The sequence below is a fragment of the Vigna angularis genome, chromosome 9, assembly GCF_016808095.1.
Source record: "Vigna angularis cultivar LongXiaoDou No.4 chromosome 9, ASM1680809v1, whole genome shotgun sequence".
Taxonomy (NCBI): domain Eukaryota; kingdom Viridiplantae; phylum Streptophyta; class Magnoliopsida; order Fabales; family Fabaceae; genus Vigna; species Vigna angularis.
The window spans coordinates 28,048,483-28,075,228 of NC_068978.1; the positions used below are offsets into that span (position 1 = coordinate 28,048,483).

At 32.6% G+C, this 26,746-nt stretch overlaps 3 protein-coding genes across 3 annotated transcripts; all 3 read left to right on the top strand.

The window, feature by feature from the left end:
• The first annotated feature begins 233 nt into the window (after nt 1-233).
• Nucleotides 234-1,301, top strand: LOC108346745 (protein ANTAGONIST OF LIKE HETEROCHROMATIN PROTEIN 1-like). The gene is made up of 3 exons (XM_017585796.2): nt 234-455; nt 548-773; nt 850-1,301. Exons 1-3 carry the CDS (start codon nt 234-236, stop codon nt 1,299-1,301), a joined length of 900 nt encoding a protein of 299 aa, XP_017441285.2.
• Nucleotides 1,302-5,749: 4,448 nt separating this feature from the next.
• On the top strand, nt 5,750-11,164 carry LOC108347453 (disease resistance protein RPV1-like). The gene is made up of 6 exons (XM_017586700.2): nt 5,750-6,311; nt 6,566-6,666; nt 7,016-8,111; nt 8,219-8,494; nt 8,589-9,365; nt 10,165-11,164. Exons 1-6 carry the CDS (start codon nt 5,862-5,864, stop codon nt 10,564-10,566), a joined length of 3,102 nt encoding a protein of 1,033 aa, XP_017442189.1. The 5' UTR covers nt 5,750-5,861; the 3' UTR covers nt 10,567-11,164.
• A 7,416-nt stretch (nt 11,165-18,580) lies between these two features.
• Nucleotides 18,581-23,887, top strand: LOC108347454 (disease resistance protein RPV1). The gene is made up of 5 exons (XM_017586701.2): nt 18,581-19,167; nt 19,860-20,961; nt 21,097-21,372; nt 21,473-22,249; nt 23,249-23,887. Exons 1-5 carry the CDS (start codon nt 18,671-18,673, stop codon nt 23,732-23,734), a joined length of 3,138 nt encoding a protein of 1,045 aa, XP_017442190.1. The 5' UTR covers nt 18,581-18,670; the 3' UTR covers nt 23,735-23,887.
• Nucleotides 23,888-26,746: the final 2,859 nt, after the last annotated feature.

A 26,746-nucleotide genomic window follows, 5' to 3' on the forward strand; every position in this document is an offset into this window, starting at 1 on the left:
AACAATGTTATGCATTGTATGTCATGCCTTGAATATATTGAATATGTGCTCGAGTGATCCAAGTAGTGTAAGCAATTTCCTTCCCGACAAAGACCGTCGTAGGGAGCAGTTAATGTCGTACCTGGTGCATACTAATCAATGTCGTGACATTATTCGGATGGGTGCAAAGGCATTTATTAATCTTTGTGAGAGACTAAGAACAACTGGGTGTTAAAGACATCATTCGCTCGACAATGGAGGAACAAGTAGCTCAATTTCTTCATATAATTGAGCATAATATTAAGAATCAAAGTGCCGCATTTTTCTTTCATCGATCTGGGACGACGGTTAGCAAACACTTTCACAATGTGTTGGATGCTATTTTAAGTCTAGAATCAGAATTTTTAACTCAGCCATCAGGAGACGAGGTTCATCCATATGTCTTAAACAACAATCGGTTTTATCCTTACTTTAAGGTAATCATATGAATTTGTCAGTTTTGATGTAATTTTACGAAACGATGTTTATTACATGAAGTTGTATGATGACTTCTTAATTGAATGTTTAGGATTGCTTAGGGGCCATAGATGGAACTCATGTTCGTGTAAGGGTGCCGAGAACAGATGCTCCAAGATTTCGTGGAAGAAAAGATTGGCCAACTCAAAATGTGTTTGTCGCATGTGACTTTGAAATGAAATTCACATACGTTCTAGCTGGGTGGGAAGGAACAGCATCTGATTCTAGAATCTTAAAAAATGATCTTGATCGAGATGATCCGTTGGTCATCCCCCAAGGTAAAGTGTCTTCATTGGGATGTCAGACCTTGGTTTTTTATTACTTAGTAATTGCTGATAATATGCATTATTGTAGGAAAGTACTATCTTGGCGACGCTGGATTTATGCTTAAAAGTACGGTTATGACACCATATAGAGGCGTTCGATATCACCTTAAAGAATTTACACGCAGAGGACCACAAAATGCACGCGAGCTCTTTAACCATAGACATTCATCATTGAGAAATGTTATAGAAAGGACATTCGGTGTGTTGAAGAAACGGTTTCCTATCATTCCAAGTGGCACTGAACCACATTATGGATTGGAGACAATGACAGACATTATTTTATGTTGTTGTATTCTACACAACTTTATTCGTGGAGTTGATAACGATGACCCATTGATTAATGAGGTTGATAATGAGTTGAATGAAAGGGAAGAACATAATGTGTCGTCTTCTCAAGTTCGAGAAGATGATTATAGGCTTGGTAGTACTATTAGGGATGCCATAGCTGATGAAATGTGGCAAGATTATCAAAACTCATAGTTATTGTAATTGATAGTTTTTTAAGACTTTGTTCTTTGAATATGACATCTATTTGGTTTTATGATTAACTCAACTGAATCTTGTTACCATTTTGTTTATTAAATAGGTTTAATATGGAAAGGGGTAAGGGAGTAATCATTAAGTCATCTGCTGGTACAAGAGAGTTCATTAAATAGACTAAGGACATGGATTCTAGGCTTTTGCATTCTATGATCGAGGAGACTCATTTGGGTAACAGAGTTGATGACAGTTGGACAACCCAAGCGCATAATAACATGGTTCAATACCTTCATAGTTGTGGTTATGTTAATGTTAGTAAAAATAATGTAAAAAATTGTCAAAAGGTATTGAAAGACAGATGGCGTGAGGTTCATGACCTTTTTGGTGGATTGAGTGGATTTGCTTGGAATGCCGTAAGTATGAAATTTGAAGCTAAGGACGAAGTGCGGGCTGACCTGATTTAGGTATTTGTTAAATATTTAGATTTGGTAGATTCTTAAAATACATAAGTTCAACCACTATCTGTTTCATGTATGTTGTTTCAGTCGAGGCCAAGTGCAACAAAGTGGAGAGTTAATAGCATCAGACACTACAATTTAATGGTGGACCTATGGGCTGCGGATTGAGCAACTGGGAGTGGTGTTCGGACCGCTCATCAAGCGCGTTGTCAGCGGGTTGGGCCTCGTGTACAGGTTGATCTGAATCAGAATATGGAGTACATTCTTGAAGAGCCTATATATCAGGAATATAGAGACCCAAATCCACCATCACCTCCTCCATCTATGGATGAGTACAGTCCAGGGCAGACTCAATCTGTGCCATCCATTCCATCCGGAGGAACTTCATCGTCACGAGGTTCCAAAAGGAAGGCACCTATGGTCGATGTGATAGATACGCAATTTGATAAGTTGACCACTAGCCTGGATGGTTTCACAAATGTCCTTGGCTCTACGAATGTTCACTTTGGTGTAGTTTTTTATGCTGTCGTGCGTCAAGTCTCAACAATGGAAGATAGAAATCAAATACTCCATCGCACCTCCACGTACACATACACAGAGGGCGACATTTACGAAATGTTGAGTGCTATGAATATTTCTGATGAAAACTTGCTCGAACAATGATATGATTTCTTATGTTCAAACCCCACATGTACAAAGAGGTTAATGGGACTTCCACCACACAAGAGGTGGAACAAGTTATGTAAAATGATATCGGGTGGTGACTGTTAGAATGTATTGCAATTTTTTTTTGTATTAGCATTATACTATTACATGTACTTGTATTGTAATTGTCACTTATTGGGCTTCATCTATGTTTAATATTGAAGTTATGTTCATGGTTATGATCTAATGGTTTGTCTTTAATAATTGTTAGTATTAATATTCTTTATATTTGTATGACTTACTGTAAGTTATTGTTTGTATGTATAGTTATGTTGAAGAAATTGTTAAATGGTCTCATCATCAACCAAAAGGCCTAGAAAAAGTCGTAAGGGAAAAGAAACCGTAACTGAGCCAGAAGATGGAGCCTATGTCAGACCATCTCTTGCAGAACAATTAGATCAACGTCGTTTCTTCAGTCATAGCCATCAGATGGAAAACTACGCAGCTGATTTGTACACAAGGAATATTGTCGTTCCTAAAATAATGAATTTCGAATCATTTGTCGGTTCAAACTTATATTTTCAACATCATCTTCTATTTCAAGGAGTGGTTGAATTGTTGACATTGCAGGGAGCCTTATATCCAGATTTGATCAAAGTTTTCTATTCAAATCTTAAGATTTCTGCAAATGGATATTTGCTCAGTGAGGTCAACAAGAGAAGAATTAAATTGAAACCTGTTGATTGGTTGAATGTTGCTAATTTGAAGTATGAGGGTCAAAAATTGTGTTATTCTACTATCCCAGACGACTTTTCCTATGATAGGGATATGGCATTAGCTACTATGGTTAGACTGGACATATAGGGTGAACGAATTAAAATAGTTGGATCTTTGAATACTAATGATAGACTTCTGCATTATGTTATTGTCCACATGTTGACTCCACGACCTGGAAATTTTGCAAGGTTATTGCAGAAGGATATCTTTATGATATGGGTGCTTAAAAATAATATAGCTATCAATTGGCCTCATCACATAATGCAGTATATGCTTAAATGTAAGGTCGGTGACACACCCCTTTTGTACAGTGTCCTTATCACCCAAATCATGCAATATTGTGGAGTACATGTTGAGGCCGATGCCAGCACTCATATTGGGACAAGACATCATTTTTCAATTAATTCTTTGAAGAGGTTGAATATTGTTAATGTCAACGGTGTTTGGCAACACGATGTCGGCGATGAAGAAGAACAACAACCACACCATCATGACAACCATGTGCAACCTCCTTCACATCTTTCACATCCTAATATGATGACTCAAATGTGGGAGGGGGTACAAGATTTGCAACACAACATGCAGGGTATGGAACAAATGCAGGTGCGGGTTCAACGTATTGAAGATAACTTATCAAACCTATCTCTCGACATGAATCGACAATTTGCTCACGTGACTCAAAATGTTAACTTAATTCTTCACCATTTAGATGATTAAGTTGCTTAGTATTCCGTTACTGCATTACATGACTTTTTTCCTGTACTTCACTTATGTGATTGATTTCTTACATTACCTATTTTTGAATTGTACTTGCTTTCACATCAATTTGAATACTTCTATTTATTGTCAACTTAATTAACTACATATCAAATGGTTAAACGAATAATTGATGAAGTGGAAGATGTAATTACTCAAACAACAAGACTCAATGCGGCTCTTGAAAGCCAAATATAGGCCATGGAGCGTCAAAATTCACTGTTAACGGCTAGGAATCAATCATCTAATCCAACTTCAGAAGAAATTCATAACTTATTACGGGCTATGAACATTCACGATGGCAATTTATTAAGACAGTGTTTCGACTTTCTATCTTCACATTCATCCCATACAAGACGTTTAATAGGGATGCCGACACAATATCGTTTCAATAAATTGCTTACATACCTCACTGAAGCAACTTCATCATGATCTATACCAAATATATTTGTATGTTATTATGTTCGCAGTTTTTATATTATGTCATGTAATATTATAACTTCGTCTAATTATCAATTGTATTCAAAATTAATAAATCTCACTTCCATAACAAATAAATTCATACTACTTGGAAATAAATTATATTACAAACCAATACTATTATTTCAAATAAATTCATTTTACTCAAATTTAATTTAATTACTTATAAAAAATATTTATAATAATTATTTTTAATTTTTTACTCTTCATAAACACATTTACAATTAAATATAACATTAACAAATATCATTTTATATTACTTTAATTTCTAGGGGCATTTTGGTAATATTTACTTTTTACCAATTAAACAAATTTTTTAAAACGGTCACATCAATCAAATTTTATACTAATTCTCACAAACTTTACCTCTAAATCCACTCTCAATTACCTTCAAATTCACTCAAATAAACATAAAAAAAATTACCATCAAATCTCCTCAAATCCATTCAATCACTCTCCCCCAAATCATCTATCCCAATCACCCCCAAGTGAGCACACCCTTAGTAAGCCAACCCAACCCGGTTCACTTATTAGCGAGCTGAAAGAATTTGAACCCAACCCGACCCACAACAGGTTGGTGGGTTAAACGAGTTGACTTACTGACTCACTAAATAATAAGTTTTTTTTAAATAAAAAAAATTATAACTTTTTTAATTCAAATCTAAATAAATTTCATCCTAATGTTAAACTCCAAAGACAATTCAAAATAAAAAAAATATCATACAATACAAGCGTAATCCAAAATCAAGCCTAAAAGGCGAATAAATAAGTTTTTAATTGATAATTTTGGTATCACTTGTCAATTTATAATATTAGAGTCTTGAATATTTTTCTCTCTTGAAACATTTTTTTTATCTATAATATTTTTTTCTCTTGAAACATCTTTTTTTATCCCATCTATAATATAATAAAAAAATACTAACTAATAATATTAAAACACCAAATAATAAATAATTAAATTAAATTAGGTGGGTTGGTGAGCCAACCCGACTCATTACAGGTTCAACCAAGGTGAACCGGGTTCTAAGTAAGTCGAGTTGAAAACTAACCTGCATAAAAAAAATTACATTTTCTTAAACCTAATACGGCTCAAACCTGTGATGAACCGGGTTGGCTCGCGAATTTTTTAGAGCCCTAATATTAACTTGACTTTCAAATATTAAAATTATGTCACTTTTGATATAATTTATTTTAAATTTTAATTGTTTAAAACTTATACCAAATTGATAATTTCAATAATTTTAATATTTTAAAATATATAAACTTTATTTTAATATATTACCGGTATTAGCCGTATATAAGACAAAGGTGGGTGGATAGCAATAAAGGAAGACATTTATTGACTTTCCCAAAAAAAAAAAAGAATTCAGTGAAGAGCTACAAAGATCTCATCTCTATTCTGCATTATTGCTTTCTCTTCTATCCATTGACCTCAGATTCTTTGATGGACGTGGCTTCTTCTCTTTCGATTTTCTCAAATTTTAGAGTCTCAGGCGAGGTTTTCATCCATTGTTTGGGGGACGACATCCATAGAAATTTCGTTTCACATCTGAGTTCTTCCCTTCTACAGGCTGGAGTAAAACATTCCCTAGTTTCTGCGGAAATGCTGTCGGAAAAATTTATGCCATCAATTACAAGGTTTCAGATTGGAATAGTTGTTTTCACCAAAGCATACATTGAATCTTATCGGTGTGTTGAAGACCTTCTGAGAATCATTGAATGTCACGAAAATCACGGCCTAATAGTTATGCCCGTGTTTTACGATATTGACCCATCCGATCTACCTGATCTCAAAATGGAGTCATCCTATGTACGCGATCCGATAACGGGTGGATTCAAAAAGAATCCGAAAGTATGGAGCGTAAAGACGACCGTAAAGGTGACTCAGATGGAGGTAAAATATTCCTTTTAAGTTAAAAAGAATTTAAAAAAACTTTTTATTAATAATTTTTTATTATATTAATTATAAAATTATGTTTGAAAAATAAAATTTAAATTTTTTACCATTAATATATTTCTATTATGTTTTTATTATATTAATTATAAGATTATACTTAAAGTAAAATTTTTATTTTTATTAATATAATTTTATTAAATTAATTATAAAATTATGTTTAAGAAAAAAAAATATTCCTGAATTTGTTTCAGACCGAAAGATTCAACTATCCATTCATACTATACACTTCTGCGGGGAGTCACGCAGTCAACAGGGTTGCAAATTTGCCTACTTGGGATGAGAGCAAACACAGGTAAATCAATCCATACTTTGGAAACTTTTTCACCAAAAAAAAAAATCTACAAATCTATATATTTTTTATAATCTAAATTTAATTTATATATAAATTAATTTGTAAAACTCTCTCATAATTCTCTTTAAAATTTTAATTTGTTATAGAAAAATTTACCCAATCTTTTTATCTTTATCTAAATGTACAAAGGAGAGAAAACTCATAGGTTTCTGTAATTAAAAATTCAATTTTAAAGACTTCGATTATTTTTTTTCTTCTCTTGAAAGTACATATTTATCTGAACAAATCTCTACTGTTATGGATTCATTTTATCTGACATTTGCGTCTTTTGTATTTATTAAACTGGAAGGGATGATGCTGAACTAGTGGAGGAAATTGTTAAGTCTGTTCTCGCTAAACTAGACCGCGCCTTTCCTGTAACTAAATTTTCTGTTGAATTAGAAACCCACGTGAAAAATGTGATTGGATTGTTTGAAAATCAACCCATCGAAGTCTGTAGGATAGGGATATGGGGAATGGGAGGATCGGGTAAAACTACCTTAGCGAAAGCCATCTACAATAAAATTCCTTTTACATTTGGTGATAAAAGTTTCATTCAAGATATTAGAAAGGTTTGTCAAACAGATGGCAGAAGAGGCCTTGTTCAATTACAAAAGCAACTTCTTTCAGATGTCCTTAAATATGTGAAAATAGAGAGTGGTGAGATGGAAAAAACTACGATCGACCGTCTTTCTGGAAAAAAGTTGTTCATTGTGTTTGACGATGTGAATGGGATAGACCAACTAAAACACCTATGTGGAAACGGTATAAGGTTGGGTGCGGGAAGTGTAATAATCATTACGACTAGACATTTAGACCTGCTGTATCAACAAAAAGTTGATTATGTTTATGAGATGGATGAACTGGACGAACATGACTCGGTTGAACTTTTTAGTTGGCATGCTTTTAGAGAAGCAGAACCAAGAGAAGACTTCAATAAACTTGCAAGATCAGTCATTGCTTATTGTGGTGGACTACCACTGGCTCTTGAAGTCCTTGGTTCTTATTTAAGTAAGAGGTCAGAGAATGAATGGAGAAGTGTATTATCAAAACTAGAAAAAATTCCCAATACTCAAGTTCAGAACATCCTAAGAATAAGCTTTGACGACTTATGTAATGAAATGGAAAAGGATATATTTCTTGATGTATGCTGTTTCTTTATTGGTAAAGATAGAGAGTATGTCACGGAGATACTAAATGGCTGTGGACTACATGCTGATATTGGAATAAAAATTCTTATAGAACGTGGTCTTTTAAAAATTGAAAAGAACAATAAACTTGGAATGCATCATTTGCTTCGGAACATGGGACGAGAGATTGTGCGTCAAACTTCAACAATGCAACCTGGAAAGCGCAGTAGATTATGGGTTCCCAAGGATGTACTTGATGTATTGACAAAGAATACTGTGAGTACATTCTTTATAAAACATTTTGAAACTTGAACGTGTTTTGCTTTATGTTTCATTTTCCAGTGAGCTATTCCAAATTTATTTATTTTCAAGTATCATTACAGGGGACAGAAGCTATTGTGGGATTGTCTCTGAACGGTAAGTTAACAAACAGTGATTCCTTCAAAGCTGATGCTTTTAAGGAAATGAAGAAGTTGAGATTCTTGCAACTAGATCATGTACGGCTGACTGGAGATTATGGGTATCTTTCTAAGCAACTGAGATGTATCTCCTGGCATGGATTTTCTTTAGAGCACATACCTAACAACTTTTACTTGGAAGGTGCAATTGCGATGGATTTCCAGCACAGTAATCTCAGACTACTGTGGAAAGAACCCACGGTAGATATATTACATCCAATTTTCTTTTCACATTAATAACAATTATCACTTATCGCGGTTTCCTTTATTTTGTAAAAATACTATATTTTTGCAGGTTTTTCCGTTGCTAAAAATCCTCAATCTTAGTCATTCAAAGTACTTGACAGAAACCCCTGATTTTTCAAAATTACCAAGTCTTGAAAAGCTCATTCTCAAGCATTGTGTAAGTTTGGGCAAGGTACACCAATCTATTGGATATTTACACAATCTTGTACTAATAAATTTGAAAGGCTGTACAAACCTAAGCAATCTCCCAAGTGAGGCATATAAGTTGAAATCTTTGAAAACTCTTATCCTATCTGGTTGTCTGAAGATTGACATCTTTAAAGAAGATATATTGCACATGAAATCCTTGAAAACTCTAATTTCTGAAAATACTGCTGTGGAACAAGTTCCCATTTCAGTTGTAAGCTCAAAAAGCATTGGATATATACATGTAGACGAAGAAAAGGGATTATCACTTACTGTTCTTCATTCTATAATTTTGTCTTGGATGTCCCATACTTTTAATCCCCTGTATCGTAATCGTCCGTTTCGTGGCATTTCATCATCTCTAGTATCCATGAATGTGGAGCATAATGCTTTGGTAGATCTAGCACCAATCCTTGGAAGCATTTTAAATCTGCGTACTGTTTTAGTACAACAATATGTCACGGAGTATCCAATACCTCATCAACTAATAGCATTTTTGGAAGAAGTTCAACAAGTTCGTCGTGTAACTTGGACTACATCTACACAACTTTCCAACAATCCATTCAGTCCATATTTGATTCAATTTGGAGGTTATCAAGAAGAAGTCTTCAATACTCTCCGAAAAAGCATTTATGATGAGGTTCCATCTCTTTTTTACTTTATCTACTTACTTTTACTATTCATTTTTGCTGTTAATTTTAAGAACATGAAACATTCCATTAAATACAAAGTAACTTCAATCTTAACATTCTTTTAGTACCTTCCCCTTCTATAACCACCTGTCTTCATTTAAAATATCTTTTTCTAATAATCAAAAAGCCGAGTGATCATGCTCATATCAAGCACTAGGAAGTTGATTTCCACCTTTTGCAATGCTTGCCTCATTCTGGTTATATTCACATAGATAATAAAAAGTTATCTGTTGAAAGATCTTTGTCCACATGATTGGCTGATTTATACACACCAAAACTATTAAACCAAATTTGATTGAATTTGTTAGAAGTTTCATATCAAATGGAAGTATGACTAAATTATAGTACATAACTAATTTAAAGCTTATTTTATAAGTTGATTTTTTAGAGTTAAATTTTTTTTGAGATATCGTAACATCATACAACTATTAAAGCATTCATAATATGCTAGATATATGCAATCCTCAACAAAAATGAGTGTTAGAGATCTCAACATAACTAATAATATGTGAAAATTTACATAATTCTCAGATTAAAATTTCACATACCAGCAGGTTTTGTAGTATTTAGTTGGGTCTAATTCCACTTTCTAAGCGAATTACTTACAAGAATTATGGTGTAATTTATTCAGCATCATGTTATTTTCTTAAATTGTGTGTTTTGTACTTTGAAATGGTAAAATGATGGAAGAAGTCCATATGAACAGAACAATTTCAAAATGACAAAGCTATTTTTCTCATGCTACAGGGATTGGCAGGCAGACAGTCTCGTAAAGTTTTTCTCCCTAGTGACAATTATCCTCATTGGTTGGCTTATATGAATGAGGGACACTCAGTCACTTTCACCTTGCCTGACAATTTTCACATGGATGGAATGATTTTGTGTGTTGAGCATTTATCACGCTTGGGAGACCCAACTCAATATCTTATTTGTGTCTTAGTGGCTAATTACTCAAAGTGCACAATCCAGTTATTCAATCGAGAGACAATAACTTCCTTGAATGATGTTGACTGGCAGGACGTGATATCACATATGGGATGTGGAGACCAGTTGGAGATTTTTATTATTTTTGAAAAAGGATTTGAAGTCCAGAAGACAGCGGTCTATCTAGTGTGTAATGGATCAATTACTCTCTATTCAAAACCTTAAGGTAATGGATAATGATACTTTAATAATATTTTTTTGACAACATTTTAATATCATTTACGTGTCATTCTATGATTGATCCATGTTAGTGTTTATGATTATTATTGATTGTGGAGTAATTTTGGACCAATCACAAAATGACACGTAGATGATGTTAAAATGTTGTCAAAAAAATGTTGTCAAAGTATCATTATTTTAAGGTAATAGGCTTACTCGTCTCAGTCAGTTTGAAAGACAAATCATCGGCTCTGATACCACTGTTGGGTCTATTTAAGGAGGATGTTCAATAGAGAGATACAAACACCAATAAGATCTGAGTCCAACCATATATAAAGGATTGACACCACTCTCTACCAAAAATCTTAAGGCAATGGATTAATGAGTCTTTCACCTTTATATAGTGCTCCACTTTTTTATTTGTATCCAATAGAAAACTTAGACTCACTGATTTCCAAAAGATTTAGTGAACCCTAATGATATGGCGGTAAAAACGACTAAGAATAAGAAGGTAGGGAATGAGGGGCTTGGGGTCAAGAAGTTGCACTCATCCTCTTTCATTGGTTCCCTTTCCTTAAGTGTATTAAGCTTTTCTTTCTTTGTACCCATTGTTATTTTTTACTAAGTTACTGTCGTTTTTATCCTAAATTCATTAAAATGAATAATAATTAGCATAATCTTGAGACGAGTTTACTAAGAAAAAGTTGTAACAAGATTTCATAACTTTAGGTCAAAACATTTTTCAGTTAAAGTGTTAATGCAGTATAATTTCAATTCATTGCATTTTAAATAAAGTTGCGTAATGATGATATGATTTTAGTTCAATTTTAAAAGTAGTGTTGGATAACAACTTAACATATTTTGAATTATAGTCACGCTATATTAAGGTGACTTCAACTTCAAAAATTCTTTGAACTAAGATAGTATTGTCTTAGTACGACTTCTTCACATGGAAGTCGTGTCACCTTTATATATGACTTATCAATATTTGTAATTTTTCTGAAAGTTATTTATTTTTAGAAATTATCTAATATTTTTAAAAGTTATTTATTTTGAAAAATAAAAAAGAAATTACGCTATTGGGATAAAAAAAATTCACTATGGTTAGATGAGACTATAACTTCCTTTTTCTTGTTGTATAAAATTCACCAATACCAACAAAAGAGTACTGTCGCAACTGGAATCGTGACGGGACGACGAACCAAAAAAAGACGAGTTTGAAAAAGAGATTTGGAGTCGCCACCATAGTTTATTTTGGAAAAGTATAGAAAAATCATAAAGAAAGACATGGTCTGCCAAAGTCGGATCCTAGTTTATTTTCAAAATGTTTAACTATCCTAAATTAAATGACACTCTAAAAACAAAATATATTTTTAGTTTTTTGATCCGACAAGGATTGACCTTACTCTTAAGTATTTTCATTTAGAATGAGAAATCAAGGTTACGTAGTTCTTTGAAAGATTAATTGTTTGTTAGAAAATGTAGATATTCTTAGTTTTTGAAGATTTTGTATTTTTTTGGTATTTTTGACCCGGTTGAGAGAAAAGAGTAATGAGTACTAGGTCGATGCGAATGGTCACACAAGTACTCATACCTTTAGAAAGAAAGATATTTAATTTAAAAGAGAAAGAAAGATATTTAATTTAAAAGAGAAAGAAATGTATTGAGCACTGACGATGCGGACGATCACACGAGTGTTTATACTTTGAAAACGTTATTTTTGTTATTTTTATTTATTTTAAAAAGGCCAAAGAAAGGTACCAAGCACTAGGACAATGCGGACGATCACACCAGTGTTCAACTTTTATAATACAACTTAAATATATTTTTTAATTATTCTTAAAGAGAAAGAAAGTATTAAGTATTAGGACGATGTGAGCGATCACACGAGTACTCATACTTTTAAAGACTGAAAAATCATTTTTTGTAGTTTTATATTTTTATTTTTATTATTTTTACAATATAAAAATATAATAAAAGAAAACTAGACACACATATGAACAATATAATTTTTAAAATATAAATAAATAAAAGTCTAAAAGTACATATAAAATGAGGTGTGAAGTTAATAGCTAGGAGGGTGCACAAAAAGAAAACTAGACACACATGAACAAAGAACATAATAAAAGCAAGGGTGCACCAAGTAAAGCAAATTAAAGCCCAATGAGTGAAGGTATAGGGGATAAAATCCAATGGTGCATCAAAAACATAAAAACAACACTGGGCCAAACACGGATTGGGTGTTAAAGAAAGAGTGTTTAATCCTATACCTCCAAGATTTCATCCTGCACCTCCAAAAATTCTATTTTTAACATTCTAACATCTCATCATTATCCTACACCTTTAACTTTATAAAAAAAATTATTTTTAATAAATATATTTTTATTTTATTTTCTTTTTCTTGTTAAAAAACTCTACACCACCTTAATAATAATTAAATTTAAAATTCTAATATTATTTAATATAATTTTATATTTTAATAATTATTAAAATATAATTTATATTATAATAATAGTTATATTAAAAATATAAAAATAAAATAATTAAAATAAAAATAATAACAAAAAAATAAAATTATATTAATAAAATATTTAATATATTCAAATATATTAAATTATATTAAAATATTAAATTAAATTAAATAATTATTAAAATTAAATAATAAACAAAATTTTAAAACAATTATTTATCAAATAACAAATAAAATTATATTAAATAAAATATTTAAAATATATTAAATTAAATTAAATAATTACTAAAATTTATATATAAAATAAAATTTTAAAAACCATTCTTTATCGGATATGATATCCGGTTCATAACTTATCGGATATCGATTAATAAATTTTTCAAAATTTTATTTTTTTAAAATTTTAATAATTATTAAATTTAATATAATAATTTAATATATTTAAATGTATTTAAATATATTAAATATAATTTGAAGTATTATTTTTATTTTCATTTTTATTCTTATTTTAGTATTATTTTTGAATTTTCTTAATAAAACTATTTTAAAAATATAAATTATATTTTATTAATTATTAAAATATAAAAATATTATAAGTAATATTATAATTTTTATTTAAATTTAATATTTATTAAATTTTAAATAAAAAGCAAAAGTATTAACATATAGATTTTAATATATATATATATATATATATATATATATATATATATATATATATATATAAGTTTTTTAAAATTTTCATTTTTATTTAAAATTTAATAATTATTTAATTTATTTTAATATTTTATTATAATTTAATATATTTAAATATATTAAATCAAATTTATTATTATTTTTTTTATTTTATTTTATGTTTTTATTATTATAATATAAATTATATTTTATTAATTATTAAAATAAAAAATTATTTTAAATAATATTTAAATTTTAAATTAAATTAAATTATTATTAAGATAGTGAAGATTGTTTTTAGTAAAAAAGGAAAGAAAAATAAAAAATATTTATTAAAGTTAAAAAGAAAACCAAGGGGTGCGTGAATGGGAACAGCGCTTCAAACAGAAAGGGGAAAGACAGCCCACGAGCTAGGCCGAAGCCTTTTGTCCCCAACTCAGGAACCCATTAGGGGTTCCAACATTTTCACCCAGCTCCCAAGAGACCTAGGGTCTCCTTCGAATATGGCAACCCAGGGAGGGGTTTCCCCTGCACGCGCGCTCTGCCGCCTCCACCAAGCCGGCCGCCACCAGTCGCGGCCGAGGTCGCCGCCGGTCACCTTGTCGACGTCCTCTCTCCTCCTTCGCTCGCAAACTGGGAAACCCTTTCCCTCTTTTTGTTTATGCCACCTCTAATGGTGTCGTTGGGAGTAGTATTGAACTAGACCGTATTCATGAATACAGACGAATGAAGATTGAAGAAGGATTTCTAGGTTTTCTGTGTGTGGGTTTCTTGCTTAAGGATTCAACTCCTTTGTTGGTGATTGGAGATGAACAGAGGAGCGGAGGCATAGTTTCATTATCTGTTTTGGTTTGTGGTTGCCGTAATCAATTCGGGGTGGTTGGGTTAGGTTTCTTTTTCTTGCAGATGAGAGGAATCGGGGGTTAGGGAAAAATGGCTTATGAATGAAATTTGATGTGGTAATTCAGAAATTGAAACAGGTAGGTGTATTGAATCTCATTTGGCGGTTGGCTCCATTTGACGCAGGCGAAGAAGGAGCAGAGGCTGGGTATCTTTTTTTTTTTGGCTTTCTGACACGGTATGATAGGGAGGAATTGAAGGGGAAAGTGATGTTTTCCTCTCTGGATATGGCTTCTGTGGTATTTTCTGTGTGCAGGTTGAAGACATGAACTCTGTTGGAGGAGAATATAGAACCGTAGAAGATACCAAGAAGATGGTCCCAGTCAGAACAGATGATGAGTTATGAAGGGAATGAATGGAGGGTCGACCATACGAAGTTACATAAACAAGCCAAATGCAATAAATCAAATATCATCCCAAATTCTATCCCAATGACTATATGGCTAATCCAAACATGAGTAGAAAAACGAAACGAGGCATTATCAACTCAAGGCAAGCAGATGACCATAAGCTATTATTCAGGAATAACATGTATACTACGCTTGCGTTTTTTTCTTGTAACTCTTTCCCTTCTGACTAAACTTCACTTCTTTTTTTGGTGATATTGGATGCTTGAAGAAACTTCCTTCTTTGCTTTGTAAAAATGAAGGATAGCTGCGCCGACGAGAGTCGATTAAAGACGAGAGTTGATTAAAGTTGATGGTGGAGGTGAGGTAGAGTTGTGTGTCTAGGCTCTGGTAATGAGGTCTCTCGAAGCTTTCTTCGTGTCTTTTTTTTTTTCTTAAGTAGAAGAGAACTCGGTAATGGGAGTGAATGGTGATGAAACAATTCATGCCCAGAAAAAATCTCCCCTCTTTGCTTTTTCTGAAAGATCCCCCTCCTCCTGATTTAGGATTTTTTCTTTATTTTCTCTCCTTTCCTTTTTCCGGCCAAACCCTCCCTACACCCAAAAGCATTTCCCAACAGTTTCCTCTTTCATTCCTGCACGCACAGGGGTTCTTCCGGCAAAACCAAAGACGCGAAAACATAGTTGTCGCGTTCGTATTTTCTCATTTTCAGTTTCCTTTTTTTTTTCCCTTTTTTTTTATATTAAAAGCAAAACTATTACACACGTTTTTATCTAATATTCTAGAATTTTTTTCTTTTTATTTAAAAAATAAAAACAAATAAAAAGAGAAATCAGTGATAATTAAAATCAAAAAAGAAGTTCGAAAATAAAAATTAAAATAAAGAACGAAAATAAGCAAATAAAAATAAAACACAATAAAATAAAAAACAACAAAAAAATAAAATAAAATAAAGATAAAAAAGCATACAAGAAAGGGAAAATGTAACAAAAAACTTTTTCTTAAAAATAATAAGTTTATATAAAGTTTATTTTACGTTTTTATTATTTCTTTTTAATCTTTATTTACTAATCTAGACGAAATTAGGTATTGGTAGCTATCTTTCTTATGCAACAAAGAAGATTCGACCATTGCTTAGCAGGGCCGACATCATGTAACGAAATCTTATATTGGATCATTATCTAGCAAAGGGTCGATATCACAAAAAAAAACCTGGATTTGACCATTGCCTTGCAGAGGGTCAGAACGAAAACTTGGATACGATCATTGCAGAGGATCGACATACTGAAACATAAATCTGGATTTGACCATTGTCTAACAAAGGGCCAACATCACAAAACAAAAACCTTAGGTATGACCATTGCCTAGCAGAGGAACAAAAATCCCAAAGAGAAACTGAATTTGACCATTGCCTAGTAGAGGGTCGAAACATAAAAGAAAAAACTGAATTCGACCATTGTCTACTAGAGGGCCAATATGCAAAAGAAAAAACTGGATTTGACCATTGCCTAGCAGAAGCAAACATTACATAACGAAAAATTGGATTCGACCAATTCCTAGCATATGGTCGATATCTCAAAAAGAAAACCTAGGTTTGACCATTGCCTAGCAAAGGGCTAATACCAGACGAAAACTTGGATTCAAATTTTGAAAAGTTGGTAAATACTGAACAAAACATTGAAGAGACTTAGAAACAAAGGTCGCAATAACCTTTTTCACAACTTCTCTCTCTCTTTCCTTAAACAATTTTTTTATTGAAACAATTTTCCCTGTTTCTTATGAGATGTATGTACAATGTCATGAGAGTGCATGAATGCATAAACGCATGAAACCTTTGTTTTGTTCTTTTCTTTTGCTTCATTTTGCTTTTTGTCACTGGTTTTCTCTCCCTTAATTAGACTGTGCACATGTTTGGAATTCGTTGTCAACATTGTCGTCAAACTCGATGTACATTCAAAACACATTCATTGAAAATAACGTCAAGAGACGGTGAATGCTCTAATGAGAAGGAAAAAAGTGTAACCATGAGTTTAATTTCCCTTTACCGCTTCCTACAATCCAAGTTGGCTTGAACTCGAGAAGGTATGGGAAATAGGGATGAAAAAAGTAAAAGGCTGAATGATTATTTGTGGGCAACATTAACATTTGTGTTCTCCTCATCTGAGAAGGTGTTGTAAACATTTAATCATGGAAACATGCGGGGTTCACAAGGTTGCCCCAATTTTGTTGCGCACAATAGGTTTGATTTGGAGACTTTACATTATATTTTTTTCATTTCTCATTTTCAATGTCTTTTTCTTTTCTTCTAGTGATTGTGTCATTCACCATATCATTTCGTTCCGGAGTTAAGTTCATGAGAAAGATCAGGACAAACATTCTTTAGTCGGTGTGGACTTTAATCGGCTTATACCGTGGCTAAAAGGCAAAGGGTTATGAAAGAAATGGATAATAAAGGCCCAAATAAGTGTTTAACGGTTAGATTATTTTAACAAGAATCATCTGCAAGGTGTCGAGTCAACAGGTCTCCAAGAGTTTGAAATTCTGGACATCCTTTTATTTTTTTTTGTTTTTTTCATTTTCTTTCTTTCCCATTAGGTCATTCGTATCGTTGCCCCTGTTGCAGCCCTTTCTGCGACTCTCTTTTTCTTTTCCTTTTTCCCAGAAATCTTGTCATTGACTTTGGATGCCCTTGATGTACCTTTTGGGTTGACATCGAGATGCTAATGATTCTTGTCTTGGGTGATGAAAACATTTATAACTTGTGCCTCAAAGGGGGTGCAATTGGATAAATTTCTTTTATCATTTGGATGAAGGAAAAATGCCCACACGTCATTTTGAAGCTTGGTTGCCTTATTTCCCACAACCTTAACCTTGAGACAAAACTCTGTAGCAGTTGACACATCAACTTCATTTTCTTTCTTCTTTTTTCTTTCTTTTGTCTTGTTTTGCTTAAATTGTCCTTACCAGTTTTTAATATAACAGACATTCTTATTTTATGCTCCCCGATCAACGAATCATTAGACTTGGGTACCATGATGAAAACTATCACAATATTATATTCACGACAATCCTTTATTTTGAAGGGAAATGAAAGGGTTAGAGGGTCAATCAATATTTGATATCAACTCTCTTATCTTTTTTGGTTATATAGTTTTTTTTAAGGGTGATGCTTTGTATTTTCTAAACATAGATTTGGTGTGATTTTTGTATATATATATTTTTTAATAATATGTTTCAACCTTTCCAAGACAAAAATTTATAATAATATTTAACATAAATTAAAAAAAGAAAAAGAAAATAAATGAAGTTATGAAAAACAATTATTTTAGAAATTATTTATTTAAATATTTAATGAATAAATTGTCCATTTTAATATTTAATTAAAAGTTGAGCTTGGAGGGAGCCATCTTATATTTCAATTTATTAAAATTTAAATATTTGAGTAAGCCAACTAATTTTATTAAGTGATTAACCCTTTGCGTTTGAAAATTGTCATAAATATTTTTCTAACGATTTCGTATCACCATATGTAATTTAGAGACTCAATTTATTTTTTACTTCTTATAGCTATTTAGAAATTTCAAAATAATTTAAGCTTTACTAAATCATAAATCAAAAGTGTGGTGGGTCTTACAAGTTGAGAAAGGGTGCTAGATCATCATCTCTCTGTATTTTGTATCATTGCGTTCTCTCCTAACCGTTGACCTCAATTCTACTGATGGCATTCGAGTCTTCTTCACCGTCAGCGAAATCTGAATGGATATACGACGTGTTCATCAATTTCAGGGGAGTAGACACCCGCAAGAAGTTCGTTTCTCATCTCCATTCTTCGCTCTCAAAAGCTGGAGTCAAAACGTTCCTTGACGAAGAGAATCTTCTCAAAGGAATGGAGCTGCAAGAACTATTGCGAGCAATTCAAGTCTCTCAGATAGCAATAATAGTTTTCTCCAAAAGATACGCTGAATCTAGTTGGTGTCTTGACGAGCTTCAAACAATCTTTCAATGCCGCCAATCTTGTGGCCTAAGAGTTGTGCCTGTATTTTACTATGTTGAACCGTCCGAAGTACGTCACCAGACGGGTGATTTTGGAGATGCGTTGACAGCAGCTGCAGAAAGTAGGTATGCAGGAGAACATCTGGAATTCGCGTTGTCGAGTTGGAGACGCACACTCACCGACGCTGCAAATCTGTCTGGGTGGAATGCGACGGATCAGAGGTAAATCAATCACCACTTGAATCTATTTGGAGAAAACTTCATTATAATTATTTTTAGAATTAAATATATTTTTTATTTTAAATTATTTTCAAAAATTATATTTTACTTTTAATCATATAGTTTATAAATATACTTTTAATATATGTTTTGTCATATATATATATATATATAAAGTGTTTTCTACATGACAAACAAAATTATACAATAGCATATAATATAACCTTTAGATATTATTTTTTGAGAGAATGTTTTAGAGAACTGTAATATAATTTTCTTAAAATAGTTTGAGAATAAAAAATATGTCCAACCTTTTTTATTAATTTAAAACATATAAATTATATATAAGTTAAAAAACAGATTTAATAAAAGTTTAAGAAAACTAATTCCTGTTAATTAGTTTATGGTTTAGTTCAGATTTAACTATATCTTGTAAATTTGGATGAAACATGTTATTTTAATGTTTTCGTCATCCATTAACTTATTTATTACTTCTCCAATATCCTAGAATCCTAAATCCTTTGACAATTAAATGTAAGAGATACTTAAAATTTAATTAATGATTAATTTATATACTCAACAAGCTACTTTATGTTTTATGATTTGAATAAGGAGACATATATTTGAACTCCTTATGATTTAATATGGTAATAGTGACCATTCTGTTTTATCTATAATTATTATTGCCCTTGAAGGACTGAAGCTGAGCTAGTGCGTGACATTGTTAACCACGTTATTGCCAATCTTGATTACAATGCCTTTTCTATCACCAAATTTCATGTTGGATTAGATCATCCGGTGCAAGAAGTGATTAGATTTATTGAAAGAACCAAAAGCTCTTGTAAGATAGGGATATGGGGAATGGGAGGATCTGGTAAAAGTACCATTGCTAAAGTCATCTACAATAAACTTCATCGTTTATTCGAGAATAAAAGTTTCATCGAAAATATTAGAGAAGTTTGTCAAACAGATAGAAGAAGAGGGCTTGTTCGTTTGCAGGAAAAACTTCTTTCTGACATCCTGAAAGTAAAGGTGGAGATACAAAACATTGGTATCGGACAAGGTATGATTGACAACAGATTTATTGGAAAAAGGGCGCTCATTGTTCTTGATGATGTGAATGAGTTTGACGAACTAGAAGCACTATGCGGAAATACTCAGTGGATGGGTGAAAGAAGCGTAATAATCATTACAACTAGAGATCTGCATTTACTCAAGAAATTTGAAGTTAATTATGTTCATGAAATGAAGGAAATGGAAGCAAATGAGTCCCTTGAACTTTTTAGTAGGCATGCGTTCAGAGAAGCAAAACCAAGAGAAGATTTCAATGAACTTGCAAAAGGTGCAGTTTCTTATTGTGGTGGACTACCTCTAGCTCTTGAAGTTCTGGGTTCTTATTTGAGTAATAGGACAATGACTGAGTGGAGAAGTGTGTTGTCAAAACTAAAAATAAGTCCCAATACCCAAGTCCAAGAGAAACTAAGGATAAGTTTTGACAATTTATGTGATCAAATGGAAAAAGAAATATTTCTTGATGTATGTTGTGTTTTTATTGGTAAGGAAAGAGGCTGTGTCACGGAGGTACTAAATGGCTGTGGACTATATGCTGATATTGGAATAACTGTCCTGTTAGAGCGTGGCCTCATAAAAGTCGAAAAGAACAATAAACTCAGAATGCATCATTTGCTACAAGACATGGGAAGAGAGATTATTCGTGAACTTTCAAGAAAAGAACCTGGGAAGCGCAGTAGATTATGGTTACAAGAGGATGTCCGTGATGTATTGACAAATAGTACCGTAAGTACATTTTTTACATGCAGTTTTGAAAATTGAAAGAGTTTTCCTTTTCATGTGCATTACTAGCGTGGTTTGCCTAAACATCCGAGCTAACGATTGAGTTTTCTCAATTTTTGATTGGTCTTTTCATCACAGGGGACAGATGCTGTTGAGGGACTGGCTCTGAAATTGAATTTAAACAACAGAGAATGCTTTAAAGCTGATGCTTTTGAGGAAATGAGGAGTTTGAGACTGTTGCAACTTCATCATGTAGAACTCATGGGAGATTATGGCCATCTTTCTAAGCAATTGAGATGGATCTATTGGCAAGGGTTTCCTTCAAAGCACATACCTGACAACTTTTATCTGGAAGATGCAATTGCAATTAATTTCAAACACAGTAATCTTAGACAAGTGTGGAAAGAACCCAAGGTATGTAGTAGTTGCCCTTTTTTCCTAAACTAAAGTTAACACTTAACATTATTTCCATTTTTATTTTTCCTTAATTTTTCAAAATACTATCTTTTTGTAGGCTTTGTTGATGTTAAAGTTCCTCAATCTTAGTCATTCCAAGTACTTGACTGAAACTCCTGACTTTTCTGGTCTACCATATCTTGAAAAGCTGATTCTCAAATACTGTCCAAGTTTGCGCTGTGTACACAAGTCCATTGGAGATCTCTGTAATATTGTGTTGATAAATTTGAAGAATTGTACAGGCCTTAGCAGTCTTCCAAGAGAGATATATAAGTTGAAATCTTTGAAAACTCTCATCCTATCTGGTTGTAAGAAGATTGACAAATTGGAAGAAGATATAGCGGAGATGAAATCCTTGACAACTCTAATTGCTGAAAATGCTGTTGTGAAAGTTCCCTTTTCAATAGTAAGCTCCAAAAGCATTGGATATCTCTTTCCATGTGGGTTTGAAGGATTCTCCCATGATGTTTTACCATCTATTATTTGGTGCTGGTTGTCACCGACAATGAATCCCCTGTCTCGTATTCTTCCGTTATGTGGCATATCATCATCTCTAGTTTCCATGAATATGCAAAACATTGATTTGGGTGACCTAGCACCGATTCTTACCAACCTTTTAAATCTTCGAAGTGTTTGGGTGCAATGTGACACGGAGTTTCAAATAACTAAACAAGTAAGAAAAATTTTGAATGACGTACGATGGGTACATTTCACTGAGTTAGGACTAGCATCCTGTACATCAGAAATTTCAGACAATTCCTTGAGATCTTATTTGATTGGAATTGGAAGCTACAAAGAAGAAGACTTCAATACTCTTAACAAGAGCATATCTAAGGTTCCTTCTTTTTCTATTTGTCTACTTCCCTTATCTATTAGTTTTAGATATTACTTAAGAGAACATGAAATAATTCTAGGTATCAAAAGGAAACTTCAATACTCACCTTAGTTTAGCACCTTTTCCCTTCTATAATATCCACACAACTTCATTTAAAAATTGCATGTAGTAATTCTCAAGAAGCTAACTGATAATGCCCATATTATGCACTAGGAAACTGGTTTCCATTTCCTCCTGCTATTCTTGCTTTGTGTTTCTTGTAATATGAGTTAAGAGATGTTGTTTCTTAGTCAAAACGAGTATTGTCTTATTATTCGTCTGATTATAGCATTCTGCTTCATTAGTCTGTTTCTTGCTCTATTGTGTTCAGTTTCATGTTGTGAAAGTCCTTGTTAACTGTTAAGTAAAATATAGTAAAGTTTAGACCCCTCAAAAGAAGAAATAATTGAGTGCGTGAAAGAGTCCTTGTTATGTTCGAAAAGTAGGCCAGAAAGAATAGAGTTGACACAGATGAAAGAACACAGAGAGCCAGAGCGAGAGGTTAGGGTTTTACTGAGAAAGAAAGGGGTTCTTCGTTGTGTCTTGATTTGGATTCCAGTTTTAAAGGTGGAGTTGCTTTCTCCCGTGGATATTGGAAACATTGGTTGAACCTCATACATTGTGTTGTTCTCCTTTTTTCTTTGTTAATCTCTTACATCATTTTTCCGGAATTAAGTCCTGCTGGCATAGGTGATTTCTCGGAATTTCTTTTCTCTTCCTTTTGGCAACAAAAGACCTGTCATAAGCATAAATTGATCCTGATGATCTTCTATTGATTTATATTTAACAAAACTAGAAACCAAATTTGTTTTAATTTACTATTATAGTTGTGTTTTAATATATGGTATACATCGTGATGTTCTGAAACATGCATGTTTGTAATTTGGAATGACAAGATAATGACTGAAGAAATTTGAATAGCACAATTGCATAAATGACTATATTCTGCTGATGCTGCAGGAATTGGCAACCAGTGGATCTTGTCATGTTTTTCTGCCAGGAGGCAATTATCCTTTTTGGTTGGCTCATACGGGTGAGGGACATTCAGTGTATTTCACTGTGCCTCAGGATTGGGAAATTAGGGGAATGGCTCTGTGTGTTGTGTATTTAGCAACACCTGAAACAGTAGCAACTGAGTGTCTTATTAGTGTAGTAATGGTTAATTACACAAAGTACACCATCCAGTTATACAAGCGAGACACAGTCATTTCCTTTAATGATGCAGATTGGCAGGGCATAATATCTCATTTGGAAGCTGGAGACAAGGTGGAGATTTTTCTGTCTTTTAGGAATGAATTGGTGATAAAAAACACAGCCGTCTATCTCATAAATTATGAATTCATTGACATGGAAGTGAAAGCTGTTAGTAATCCACCTGTTATGAAGGTTTATAGCAGGAAGAGGAATCTTAAGGATCAAGAAAGCAGCCGGAAGAGACAATGGTAACAGTATTAGAATCATAAAGATTTGTTTATAATGACACTAATGAGTCATCGGAATATAATGACACTTACTAGAAAAGCTGATTTTCTCTTTTTGGATGACAATTATCCATTGATTTTTACCAAATAAATTGTTTCTGCTAGGAAGAGACAAAAGTCACAGGCAGAACTTCAAGTATTAGAAAATGGTTTTTAAACCTAACTCTTGGTAAAAAAAATTTAAAATTGGTTTATAAAATGAGTTTTAAACAAACTTATATAATATATTTTAATTTATATAGAATTTTTAACGCATCTCTCCCCATCAAAGACTTTATATAATATATTTTAATTCTATGTAGAATTTTTAACGCATCTCTCCACATCAAAGACTTGGCACCTTGAAGATTAGATTAGAAAAGGTTGAATTAGACCTAAACTCTTTGCATCAAAACTTATCCAAATAAACTCTCGTTAAGCATATGCTTGAATTTCGATAATAGTTCTTTCAAATTTTCAGGGCTCTCTTCAATAAATTTAAAGGATGCTCCATTTTAATTACATTCATCATTCCCAACTCAACGTAAACGTAAAAAGCTTTCGCCTCATTTCGTAACTCTGTTCTCAAAGCCTTTAAGAATGCCACCATTCTGGATAATGTGGTATCTGCATTAATTTCAATGACTCGACCATCCTGCTGCACCTCTATTCCGTGTTGCCGCAAATCTGTTGAGAACTTGCCCAAACTTTTAAGCCATTCAAATCCCAGAATTACTTTCATCCCTACCAATTCAAATAGAAAGAAATCCTGCACTATCTTCAAATTGGGCAGCTGCAACTCCACTCCTATACAAACTCCTGGCCTCCCAACCTTTGACCTAACCTCCACAAAATACCCCTTAGTCTCTTCTACTGGAATATTCACCTACTCAACTAGACTTGGTGACAAAATATTATGACAGGCACCCGAATCCACCATAACTATAACCTTCTTTCCCGTTATTATCCCCATAATTTTAGGCAATTTTTTGAAGTCATTCCCGCGATGCTACTAGCATGTAGATGCAGATTCATCTGCCCCTCTACTTCCTCCTCCTCTTGATTATCCTCTCGTCTTCCTCACCTCACCTATTAGAATCACATGAAGTTGTTTATTATGACACATGTGACTTTATTACTCATTTTCCGCCTTCTAATGTTTACACAACAATGCAATTTGATTTTTCCAAAAAACGAAGCTCATGGAATTCCAAAATCCATTGGGTCACAGGGATAAGGTTTTTATTAGTTCTTACTAGTAACACTTGTTTAAGTCTCAAGGAACTATCTTGTCAATGGGATCGACTTATCATCGCCAACTGAGAATTTAAACAAGACATTGGAGATGTATTTAAGGTGTTATGCGGATGAGAATCTTAATTCTGCGATTTATATGCTCTTTTGGTCCAATATTAGTATAATACTATTAGTATTTTGAGTTTGTGAAAGGAATAACTGATGGGATAGAGAAAATATAGAGATAGTAAAATGTAGAGAAAATGTGTAGATAGTGGAATGTGGAAGTAGTAGTTGGAATAAGTATTGTAGTTGTCTTAGTTGTAGTAGATGTTGGCTTGCTTCAAAAGGTAGAGTACATGGGTTTTTATAAACCTATAGATTATTCTAGAACATACTAGTGATAAGTGTGAAAAAGAGTTATTTTTATACTTATAAATGAGCTCAATCTTGTAATTATTCATGTTGTTCCTCATTGAAAAGTTGTAATAGGTAGTAGATTGTTATATAAAATATTATACAGAAAATGGTGTATTATTTAGACTCTGTCAGCCAATTTTCGCAAAGCGAAAGCCAAAATTCGCATTGCTAGAAGAAGGAAATTCGCATAGCACACCAGTACCTGTGCACTGAGCGAATAACATCAGTTAAAGTGCATCAGTTAAGAAAATTCGCATAGCGCACCAGTACATGTGTGCTGAGCGAATTAATAGATTTAAGTGGCTTTAAAAGACGTGACAGCGACAGAAACATCTTCTTCGGACAGAAGTTCCGGACAAAAGAAAGAAACGAAAACATCAGGAACTTCCGGAGACTACTTCATGACATCAAGACACCATTGTTGCAAGGGATTGCTTCAAATGTGTACGTTTTAAATGACTAGGAGTAGTTAAATTTCTTTTTCGTTGGGATTGGATGTAATGAACTTATTCTGATGTAATTTTCCTGTTCAATATATCGTTGAGACAGAAATTTTTTGATACTCTTTCCTATAAGCCTCTCCTTATATTTAATATTTAAAGTACAAAAAGAATCTATAAAGAATATATCTATATTCTTTTTGCATTTGGATTGAATAATTGAATCAGATAGTTATATGAGTGCAATAAAACAACTTTTATTGAATATAATTGATAGAATACATACTCTATTACTGATAGAGAAAGTATGATTATTTCAAATTGCAGTAAAAATATTGAGTCTAATTTTCTATGTATAAGAATAAGGTGAAAAAATCAATGAAATTCTAGAATTAGATTCTATATATTTTATTCTATATATAGAAGTGGTTGTTTTTCCCAAGATTTGTTGATTAGTAATCCAGTCTTGAAGCGGACGCAAAAGACCAACCTTTTTAAAATTTTCAATATCATTTGTATGAATTAGCATACTATGCTCTTTCTTGAATTTATTATCATTGTATGAAAATATAATGTTATTTGAATGTCTTTGATTACTGGAAAGTAACTTTGAACATGAACGTAAATAAAGCATTAAGTGATTGGGATCTAGGAATAGACTCAATAAGATCATTCTTAACATCAGACTTAATGCAAATTGTATGTTAAATTGACTAAGGGATTATCATTTTAATATATTAATTTAGAACTAGTTGCTAAGGGATTAGGACTAGTATGCCCTTGATGTGAATGTTTGAATGAAGTAATGAAATATTGAACAGAGTTGTATATTCATATGATTCATGAAACCCAATTCCAACGAAGTTTCTTTTAAATATAAATTCCTTGCACACCAACTGTTT

Coding starts and splice junctions, on each gene's coding strand:
- LOC108346745 (XM_017585796.2), top strand. CDS start 234: ATGGAGGAACAAGTAGCTCAATTTCTTCATATAATTGAGCATAATATT. Junction 456..547: donor GGTTTTATCCTTACTTTAAG/GTAATCATATGA, acceptor TTGAATGTTTAG/GATTGCTTAGGGGCCATAGA. Junction 774..849: donor TCCGTTGGTCATCCCCCAAG/GTAAAGTGTCTT, acceptor GCATTATTGTAG/GAAAGTACTATCTTGGCGAC.
- LOC108347453 (XM_017586700.2), top strand. CDS start 5,862: ATGGACGTGGCTTCTTCTCTTTCGATTTTCTCAAATTTTAGAGTCTCA. Junction 6,667..7,015: donor TGGGATGAGAGCAAACACAG/GTAAATCAATCC, acceptor TTAAACTGGAAG/GGATGATGCTGAACTAGTGG. Junction 8,495..8,588: donor TACTGTGGAAAGAACCCACG/GTAGATATATTA, acceptor ATATTTTTGCAG/GTTTTTCCGTTGCTAAAAAT.
- LOC108347454 (XM_017586701.2), top strand. CDS start 18,671: ATGGCATTCGAGTCTTCTTCACCGTCAGCGAAATCTGAATGGATATAC. Junction 19,168..19,859: donor TGGAATGCGACGGATCAGAG/GTAAATCAATCA, acceptor TTGCCCTTGAAG/GACTGAAGCTGAGCTAGTGC. Junction 20,962..21,096: donor ATGTATTGACAAATAGTACC/GTAAGTACATTT, acceptor TTTTCATCACAG/GGGACAGATGCTGTTGAGGG.